Consider the following 10,758-nt stretch of genomic DNA (forward strand, 5'->3'; position numbering starts at 1 on the left):
ATTAAATCATGATTCCAGGCAGAAAGGGACCTGGGGGTTGACACCGGACTGAACATGAGCCAGCAGTGAGCCCTGGTGGCCAAGAAGGCCAGTGGCATCCTGGCCTGTGTCAGGAACAGTGTGGCCAGCAGGAGTAGGGAGGTCATCCTTCCCCTGTACTCGGCACTGGTGAGGCCAAGTGCTGTAAAAGGGTCACCTTGAGTGCTGTGTCCAGTTCTGGCCCCTCAGTTTGGGAAGGACATCAAGAGGCTTGAGCACATCCAGAGGAGGGGGCTTGGAACACAAGGCTTGTGAAGAACAACTGAGGGAGCTGGGGGTGTTTAGCCTGGAGAAAAGGAGACTCAGAGGTGAGGTGACCTTATCACTCTCTACAACTTCCTGAAAGGTGGCTGTAGCCAGGTGGGGGTTGGTTCCTTCTCCAGGCAGCAACTGACGGAATAAGAGGACACACTCTCAAGCTGTGCAGGGGAAGTTCAGGTTAGACATGAGAAAAAAATTATTCACTGAAAGATTGATGGAGCAATGGAATTGTCTGCCCAGGGAGGTGGTGGAGTCACCATCCCTGGACATGTTTAAGAAAGACTGGATGTGGCACTCGGTGCCATGGTTTAGTTGATGAGGAGGTGTTAGGTTAGATCAGAGGTTGGGCTTGATGATCTCAAAGGTTTTTTCCAACCTAGTTCATTCTGTGATTCTGTGAGTCCTAACCAGGATCAGAACTGTTTTACTTCACCTTGCAGAAAAACACCAGACCGCAGGTTACAAGAGCAGAGATGTCAGGACAGACTACAGACACAGCCCAATTATTTTTCATGTTAAAGCCTCCCTACTTTCCTGGATCAGTGTAAAAGGGCTTAGCAAAAACAAAGTCTGGGCAGTCAAGCTGTGGAAAACTGTTCTAGGTCCCTCTCTGTGGGTCCTGTTCTCTGACATGGAGGAATATCTTCCTTTCCACTTTTCAAAGAAAAAGAAACAAAACAAAAAATCCCAGGGAGTCTGCTCCTGCCCATGCCCTCACCAGGAGCTTCTGACAGGTCCCGGGAGCAACAAGATGATGCACTGGTGAGCAACACACAAGCAGAGGATGACTGTATGCCATGGAACCTCAAGTTACTATGTTGTTTGAAGAATCAAACCCAGAATGGTACTTCCAAACACATAAAAGACAAGTATTTCTGCCTTGTTAGAAGAAAAAGCACACTGCAGAGACATTACATAAATAAAATTTACTTAATTCTTCCCTTTCCTTTAGAAGAATTAGGACCAAAATTTGTGAAAGTACTGGAGACTCAGCCAGCACACACATTCACTCCGTCTCTCATGCATCTACAAACACATCACCCTTCCTCAAATCCCAATGTCTTCCTGTGTGTTTCACTCTCAACACATCCATGTTCCTCCTTCAGCCACAATCACACAGGTTTAGATAAAAGGTGCATTCAAGTGCAGAGTACTGATATTAACTCAGGCTCAATCCTATCAGCAATATCAAGTAAAAACTGTGCCCCTAGGAATCTCCACTCATTCTGTGGGATGTGACAGGCTCAGTCCTCCTCCCATGTGCTGCCTGCTACAACAAAGGGCTGTCACTCACAGAAAGCAGAAAGCTGGTGTTAGAGCATGGGCCAAAGAACAGTAGAGAGGGAAAAAAAAAGACATTAAGAAGGTGCTAAACAAGGTACAAAACCCACCCTGAGGTAACTTGCAGCAGTCAACAATGAAATGGCAACAAACACGGCTGCTGTCTCTGCTGACTGCACCAGGAGTCTTAAGCTACACTGAAACATTAACTGAGTTCAGCAGTAACTGAAGCCACTGTTGAAACAGATCCAAACAAGATTCTTGGAAACAGAAAGTCATGGGTTAAAGAAATCTAAATTTTCTAAAACAGTACTTTTAATTGCTGACCATGGGAGCACACAGTAATTTTCACCAGGTAAAGTCAGCCTTAAGTTAAATGTAGCTGACAAGCTTGAGACAGACAAAAGCTGCACAACAAATGCCTTTTCCAATTAGCACTGGGTTAACACAGACTTGACTTGTGTTGAAGCTCCTGAAGATATTTTACAAAGGAAAAAGAGAAACCCAAACCACTCCAAGCTCCTCTGCAGTTTCAGGTAAACACGTGAGTAACAAACTGACACCTGTAGCACTTGTTTCTTATCTCCATATGGATGCTCTCACTCCATGTATTACTGAGGGTGGCCCTTACCTTCGGACAACCAGACATCAAACCTGATTGTTGGAAAATCAACAACCAGCATTTGCACAGCTCTCAATGCTGCATCCTTACCATTTCCTAGTAAGTAAGCATTGCTATAGGCACTGGTGCTTTAGAGTCAGTAAGGTGGGTGGAAACACAACGGAATATGGAAAGTACCATAGACATACATTGAGGCAAATAAACAGTGATGCTATGAATGATCTCTCCAGGGGTGACACTAAGATCCTCTTCCTTCTTCTTAAATATATAAACAACAAATCAGACCAGAAGTCAGTCTGCCAGTTTTCATACAGCTGAGCTGCAGTCATGACCTAAAATATGGCTTATATTGTGGGCAGGGCGGTTTGAGGGTTGCTTGGAAGAATCTGAAGCAGATGTGTTTGCAATGGAAAGCAAAGGTGACATCGCTGAGCCATCTGGAGGAAGAGCTGTGGCTATTTCTGGGAACAAAGAAGTTAAGTTAAAATTGGATAAGTGTGATGTGTTGGTCATGTGCATTGGTGGCATATCTGGAAGCAAAGGAAAACTTGGCTGAGCAAAACCAACAGGCCTGGGAGGAGACAAAATGGATCCAAATCGATTGTTTAAACCTCCACTGCTCGGCTTCTCCGTGCTTGGGTTCGGAAACATTTGATTGGGAAAGTAAGGGATAGAAATGTCATTGGAGAGGGTGGGGTGGGCAGGAGAGTAGGGTGGATAGAAGGATGGCAGTGTGTTCTGAGGATCAACTGGGATTAGAGCTGGTGTCCGAGTGGCACTAGGCTGGGTGACCGGTGGGATGAAAGAAGCATTAGCGTTTATTGGTGGATTCATGCCACCTTCAGGAATAAAAGGGAATCCAAAATTCTGGGAAAGCGTATGTTGGTCAGGGGCCGCGTTATCGTTGGACACTTGAGGGCCATCAGACATAAATCGGACAATGCTTCCCCTTTTTTCTATCGTGGACTGTTGGCGCCCAAGGATCATGCTGCCACTGGTGGACAGAGGAAGATGGGGAAGACTCGGGTCAAAGACATTTCCATGTCTCTGATTTCCGGATCGATTCCTTTCGGGCTGGCGTATTTTAGAACCCCCATTGTCTTGCAGAGGATGCCTGGAGCGCTGAGTGACCGAAGAATTTGGCTGACGAACAGAAGGCTGCCCTTGCTCACTGCTGCCATGAGAAACTGCAGGATGAGGGTGAGCTGGCCTCACAACTCCATGCATATTGCTAGACACAGGTGTATTCATGTGGTTCTTAGTTCCATGACTGTCCGTCATCCTCATGGGGTTGGACTTCTGCACAGAAATGTTTGGGCTTGTATTGCGGCCCTGAATGTCTCCTGAGGAAGAAGAACTCGAAAAAGGAATAGTCAATGAACTGTTCCTCGTGTTAATTGCACCAATGGACATGTCACAGCTTTCCCTGCTCTGGCCATCACCATCCCTTCGGATGTGGACGCTCTCCCGTGCTGGGGGACAGTTGTACTCGATTGTGGAGGAGGCACCACACTGCGTGTTCCTTTGATGTTCTGGGATTGATCTTTGGCTTCCACTGACTTGATCTCCAAGGTGAGGGGCGAGCAAACTCTGCATAAAACTTTGGTGGCATGTGTTTTCATTTTCCCTCGATGGCAGGGTATTCCCCGTTGGAATACCCTGCACTGGCTGGTAGGGCAGTCTCTTCTGCCTCTCTATGGATGGCGCAGCATTCTGACCGATTCGGAACGCTTGTGACTGCATGCCCCGGAGGGAGGATACAGAATTGCCAATTTCACTGTTTCTTGAAGCCTGTACATCAAAATTGGCCGTTGGTTGTTGATTGGGTGCAGAGGTCTTAAATGTCTGGCAATCAGAAAGACGCTGCACATCCGAGCCAACTGTGTGGTCGACTGACAGGCGGCCCTGCATATTGTGAATTGCCAACCCTTTACTTCTAGAAACATCAAGATAGCTTCTCATTTCAAGCTGGTCAGAAACTCTAGGGCCTTGAAGAGATATTCCTATTCTCTGCTCAGAATTAGAGGGCGTCTTCCCAATGAGAGCCTCAGCAGAGTAGCTGGAAACTCTGTTTCTTTCCTGCCTGTGAGGGGTGCATGTCATATCTGATGGTCTGGAAACGATACTGGCCTGGGACACCATCTGCTGCTCTAAGCCCCTCGAGGTCATAAGTCTTTGCATCTGATTGTGCCCTGACACGTGTTCCGAAGTGGAACCTTGCTGTCTGCTGCCAACATCCTGTTGCTGTTGATGCATAATATCCTGATTGATATGGCTCTGAGGGTGGTTATGGTGGTTTCTGCTTGTTGCAGGATTTTCACAGTTCTTTTCAGGCTGGGACGCTCCAAAGTGCTGCTGCATCTGCTGCTGCATTTGTTGGTGGTGAGGATGGGGCTGACCACCTTTCTGCCGTGTTTGATCACTTCCGTGGTGTTTCTGCTGTAGAGAAAGCTGTGTGGCTTGTGTTCCCTGGATGAGATTCCGTTTCTTTTGCATCTGCACCTCCTGCTGTATCGTCCGCTGCTGGTGGACGCCGTGGGGCTGAGAGTGGACTGAGTTTTCTCCGTGAGTGACGTGGTGCTGCAGCTGGTACAAGTGGTGCCTCTCTCTTAACTGCCCAGCCTGCTGCTGCTTCAAGTAGGGGTGATTACTGTGAAGGTGAGAGATGCCTTGGGCAGGGACATGTTGGATGGGCTGCAAGTGCTGCCCTGCCTGGCCTGGCTGCTCTGAGAGCGGTGGCTGAGAACCGCACTGAACTTCAGTTTGTCTCAAAGCCGGTGTCACGAAATTGCTGTTGGGTGGGAATAACCTACTGAGGCCATCAGCGTGCCCTTGATTGCTCACTGGTGCCACTGAGTTGGATGAATTAGGAGGAATCTGACTAACCAGCATCTGTGTTTGATCAGCAATACCCTCTGGTGTCCGGTTCATCAGCGCCATCCCCTCCAGCCTTATGGGTGCTGTCTGGCACTGCTTTTGCCTCTTTGCTGTAGAGAGCAGCAGGTCATCCTGAACGGCCCTCTTGGCAGAGTCTTTGCGACCTTCATGGTTTTGCTGCTTTAAGTGGGATTCCTGCAGCTGGGGAGCCTGCATGCTGCTTGCCCTGATAGCATTCAGTTGCTCCTGAGCATATTCACTCATCAGAGCAGGTCCTGGAGACGGATTGATGTATGTGCTAGATGGAAGGGAGAGGCTCACGGTTGCAGGGACGCTTGCAGGCTCTGAAGACTGGGATAAACCCGAGCAACTCACCAGGGGATGGACAATGCGGCTCTGGTGTATCAGATTATTCACACTTAGACTGGTTATGCTGGGTGTCTGGGAAGTGGAAATCTGCAAAGGAGTGTTTGATGTTTCCACACCTCCTACAGAGCAGCTTGGCTTCTCAACCTGCCTGTCAACATTTGGCTGTACTGTTTCATGAGCACTGAATTTGTTCGGTGCCGTTTCCAGTGGCCCTGCGCTGTTTTCTTTCACTGACTGAGGTTTAAAAGGCTGTTGCTCTCTCTCCAAAGGCGCAACCTCAGACTTAGAGATGACATCCCTTGTGTTAACCTGTATTCCCCCTCCGCCTTTCTCAAGGCTTTCCTGGTCAAAAATAGCTCTTGCTGCAAGAGCTACAATGTCGGTCTGTTCTGAAAATGTGCAGCTGTTACAGGTACTGGTAGAGGTGCTGCTGGTGACATCTTCTCTGGTGGTATCTGGCAACATAGATGCAACTGAGAAGCCCCGACTGCTGCCAGAGCTGGTTGACATGGGGGAGTCTGCCTGCCTGCTACTAATAAGGGAAGCACTGACCACTTCCTGATCAGAGATGCAGGAGTGAGGCTGGGAGAGAGCATCACTTTCCGTGTTCATCAGCAAAAGTTCCTGCTTCTCAGGCAAATCAACATTTGATTCTGCTGATTTAGAGGTTTCCATAGGAAAATTAGAATGCTCCGCCTGAACAGTAAATGAAGAGGTTTTTTCCACAGCTGTTCTTTCTTTTGTGAGATCAGACAGCATTTTGGTTAGACCCTGTCCTTCTAACAAGTCCGCATCTTGCATTACCACTGAGGAATCCTGTGCAACATTGCAGGACTCCGAAATCATTCCTGCCTTGGAAGTATGACCTGCTGTGTTGCTCTGTGCTGCTGAAGTCTCATTTGCAACATGAAAGTGTGTCACCTGTGCTTCTTTACCAGAGGATGTTAAGGTGCTGGGGGGTGTGCAGGGTTTGGGGGACTCTGACGGGACAGAGGCAGGTGGTGGGTGGCTCTGAGATCCCTGGGCCTGCTGGCGAGGAGCAGCATCTTTGGCCGGCGGGGGAGCGAGCAGTAGCTGCTCTGACACTACAGACTCCAATGGTGTGGAAGGAGGCACCTCTGCTGAGCTTGGCTCTGGGGCAGAGGGGGTTTTCACTGCCTGTTCAGAGCTTGCAGCCTCTTTGGAAGGAGAGTCAGAGATGCTGACGCTGCTCGCTGCAGCCATGCCGCCCGCCTGTGCTGTGGTTACAGCCTGTGACACTGCTGGGGCATTCTCTGCCAGCCCTTTGCCACTTGAGGGCTTTGCCACCGTTTCCACAGGAGCACAGTCCACCTTCCCTGCATCTTTGCAAGGAGCTGCTGGGCAGGACACTTTATTATTGACTGTTAGGTGTTTCTTTGTGCTTGGCTTTTTGTTTGTCCTTTTTAATTTTGCACTGGATGGCAAGCCAGCAGCTGCTTTTTGTGGGGAAGGGTTAATGGAATTAGACACACTGGTTAATACTGAAACCTCTGCAGGCACTGAAGATGCCACAGAAGTTGGCAATGACACACAGTTGACTGTGGCAATCTGGTTACTGACTGTTGCAGGATTGGTGGGGTGGCTGAGAGACAAGTGCAAGCAGCTCTGCCCAGCCATTTGCGATATGCTTTGATTGAGGTTAGCTAAAGCACCAAATGTGTTGAGGGCAACATTGGTATTTGGATCTTCACTGGTGGTGGGCTGAATAATTTGCATAGGGGCTTGGTTTGAAGCTCCAGATGAAGACATCACAGGCTGCAATGCAAAAAGCTGCCCATTTAATGAGATAGTCTGAGGGTGCTGTTGGTTGGACATTGTCACTGAAAATGTCTGCGTAGAGCTAGAAGATGGCAAAGAAGATGGCCTTGGTAATATATGGACAAGGTGTTTCCCTCCAAAAGTCTGTGGAAGAGAGGCATTTTGCATGGAACCGCTGGAGTTGGCGACTGCACTCGGCCCATTCATGGGAACTCTTACAGAAGCAGAAGGCTGAGCAGAGAGGAGGGGAAGAGGATTCTGATTTGCAGCTTGTATAATTACAATTTGCTGACTAACATTTTGACTGGGAACTTCCGCTCTCACGATGGGTGGGCACGGAGCAGGGTTTGGAGGCTGGAGAATGATGACATTCTGGTTTGCTGGTGCTCCTGTCACAGCTGAGGCGACCGGCTGAGCCATCTGAATCACCTGCATAGCTGAGTTTAACGGAAGGATATTTCCTGCAGCCTGAGCTTTAACCTGTGGCTGGCTGATTAAAGGCTGTATAGGTACAGGTGGGCACGAGGGCAAGGTAACTACAATCTGTTCAGCTGCCTGGCCATCCCCAGGCAGAGAAGCATGCAAACTGATACTTGTAGTCAAAGGCCTGCTCTGGGCAGAAGACACAGTGCCAGCAGCATTGACTGGCTCGTTGAGGAGGGCAGTCATGATCCCAGATGGCGTCTGGCTCAGCGGCTGAACCGTGTTTCCTGCCAGCTGCAAGGTTGTCCACGTGGTCTGTGTGTTCCCAGCTGAAGGCATCCGGGTAAGGCTACTCATGTTTTTCAAGTCTGAAGTGCCAACACCTGAAGAGCCTGAAAAAGACCAGCAGTTCTCCAGGGGACTGCCAGCCAGAGTGCTTATTGCTGTCACAGCCTTAACTCCTTCTGCTGCAGACGTCACCGGTGTGCCAGCACTGCTGACCACGTCCGTACTTTTGGGGACATTTGCAGAAGAGCAGCTCTCTGCAGGTCTCACAGGTGGCACACAAGCTGTGTCTGTGGTTGAAACGGTGCAGCTCTCCTGGAGGTCACTCCGGGAATTGTGTGTACTTGAGCAAGTTGCATTCACCTGCTGACCTTGGGAGGCTTCCACAGAGGCACTGGAAGGAAGGCTGGCTCCCTGCGGGAGCGTTTTCTTTGTTGATTTAGTGTCCTCCTCATCACTTTTACTTTTTGGGGGATTTTGCTCATTCTGTGGTGCATTATTTGAAGAACACTGTAGTTCCTGTTCTGCTGCAGGCCGAGGTGTGCCCTGTGAGCTGGCAGGAGCAGCAGTGGGCACACCTGGCTCGTTCTCCGGGGTGGAGAGCTCAAGAACATTCCCTGATGGAGCTGTCTGGGCAGAAGCCAGTGGAGAAACCGTAGGTTGTGACCATGATTTATTTTCTGTGGGATAAATACCAGCAATTGTCACAGGAGTCACTAGGTTGCAAGTTCTCTGAACCGGCACAACGTTGGCTGTTTGCTTTTGTAAATTATGACCAACATTAAACGTTATTCCCTGCACAGATGCTCCCTGGTTATTTCCATTGGGCTGAGTCCCATTTGAATAAACAATGATGTTCTTTTGAACCTGATCACTGGGAATAACAACTGAGACCTTGGCATTTTTGAGGTTTCCTTTCCAGTGGATTGTAGGGTCATCATATAAGCAAATATCATTTGCTTTCAGTAGCTCGATGTATCTCCCGTTTTCCTTTTGCAGTTCGTCCAACTGTTTCCGGAGTTTTTTTATCTCTTCAGCTACAAAACAGCGAGAGCACTCCATTACATCAGCACCAGAGCAAATAATGAAATAATGTTACCACATGATTTAGAGAGTAAACACTGTGTGGTATTGAAATAATTTGTAGAAATAAATTGAATAAATTGTTAATAATGTATGTTCTTTTCAAATGGTTAGCACAACCTATGCGCTCTTATCCTGCTAAGTCTCCCTACTGAATGGGAAAGTGAATGAATTTCACAGACTATTCCATTACCAATAGCAGGATATATCCAATTACTTAGGAAAAAACATTAGGACTAACCCAGATGAAACTAAATACTAATCAAAATTGTTTAATTCCTGAAGGAAAGACAAGCACATTAATATTTTTCTTTTCCCTGCTCTTTTGCAAACACCAAAACTGTTTTAATTGATAAGCTTACAGCTTTCCAGAAGAATTAAGTTTCATTACATCTAAAAATTACAGACAAAATGAAATACAGAGCACTCATGTAAAGCCACAAAACCTGGCCATGCACCTGGGAGATAGCTCAACCAAACTGGGAAAATCACAATATAGCAGAAATAAAAATCACAAACCACAACATCAGCCCTGAGATTATTTCTGTCACACCTCCATCACTGTACTTTTACACATCTATTCAAGTAAATTTTATGTGATGCATTATATTTTTATAAAATGAGCTGTTACAACTTTTACAGCTTTTCAAATTAAAAAAAAAAGCTTCATGAATGAAGAAAACGTCATCTTTTCAATGAAAAAAAATCTAACTGAAGTTTGTCAGAAATCATTCTGGTCACTACAGTAGAATAAACTGGGGCAGAATTTACCAGATGATGGCACATCACATATAAGCTCTGTAATTGCTTTACATCACAATGCAATTGCTTCATTATCTGATAGCTATGAGCCAGAACACTCACTTGGGCATTCTGTTGGCTTTTTGTTTCAAGATATTCTAAGCAGCTGTATTTTTCCTGTATGTGCATAATTTCTTGGGATTCCCATGTGTGGTTCCAGGCTTTGTTGTTGGTCAGTACAGAGACACAGCAGAAGTGAGGGATAGAAATTCTAGAGTCCCCAGCAGCACCTGTACTTACCCTGCTCATTGTTCCCTCCATTTAACAGAAGTTCATCATTCTGTCTTTTCATTTCTGTTATGTACTTAAAGGCCTGATCCAGGATCATGTTCTTGCTCTGTAAAAGAAAACACACATATAAAATTAGGAGAAAGGTCTAGAATTTGTAAATCCATTAGTGATAAGGCTGCACTTACTCCAAGAGGTTTTTACTTTAAAAATATGCTCTGAATATCCCCGGGTAGAGTTTGTTTTCTTCTGGTTTGGGTAGGGTTTTTTAGAGGTTGTTTTTTGGTTTGGTTGCTTTTGTAAGATGAAACTACAGGTTTTGTGAGTGATGCTGACCCTAAAATGCCTTGAGATTTTACAGAATAACATGTCCAGTGCTGGAGCTGACACTTTCTGATGCCCAGAGGTAGATACTAAGGCCACAGATCCTGAACAGCCAGCATCCTTTCTCACTGATCAGCCTAAAATTCATGTTCACTAATAAACATACATATCACATGAGATTTCCAGGATACTGCCTTGTAAATATTTTATTAGAAAGGCAACAAACATGGAAAAACTATCCAGGGAGACATATGCATAATTTTGAAAGTAGTATACTAGGGAATATGGGAAAAGAAAATGACCCATCCACAATCATCTTTTTAAGAAGCTATGCTTATTCTGTCTGCAAAACCTTTGTTTCCTTCTTAATTTCTTCTACTGTTCAG

The 10,758-nt window shown here is 46.7% G+C and overlaps 1 protein-coding gene across 1 annotated transcript in view; it reads right to left on the reverse strand.

Moving 5' to 3' along the window:
• Positions 1-344: 344 nt before the first annotated feature.
• Positions 345-10,758, reverse strand: part of USF3 (upstream transcription factor family member 3) — a 15,313-nt gene continuing 4,899 nt past the window's right edge. Inside the window, exons 4-5 of the mRNA XM_031056653.1 lie at positions 10,061-10,157; positions 345-8,973 (exon numbers count right to left, since the gene is read on the reverse strand). Of these exons, the coding sequence (XP_030912513.1) occupies positions 2,510-8,973; positions 10,061-10,157 (6,561 nt within the window). The 3' untranslated portion in view covers positions 345-2,509. The remainder of the gene's footprint in view (positions 8,974-10,060; positions 10,158-10,758) is intronic.

This window comes from Geospiza fortis, unplaced genomic scaffold, assembly GCF_000277835.1.
Source record: "Geospiza fortis unplaced genomic scaffold, GeoFor_1.0 scaffold1, whole genome shotgun sequence".
Lineage (NCBI taxonomy): Eukaryota > Metazoa > Chordata > Aves > Passeriformes > Thraupidae > Geospiza > Geospiza fortis.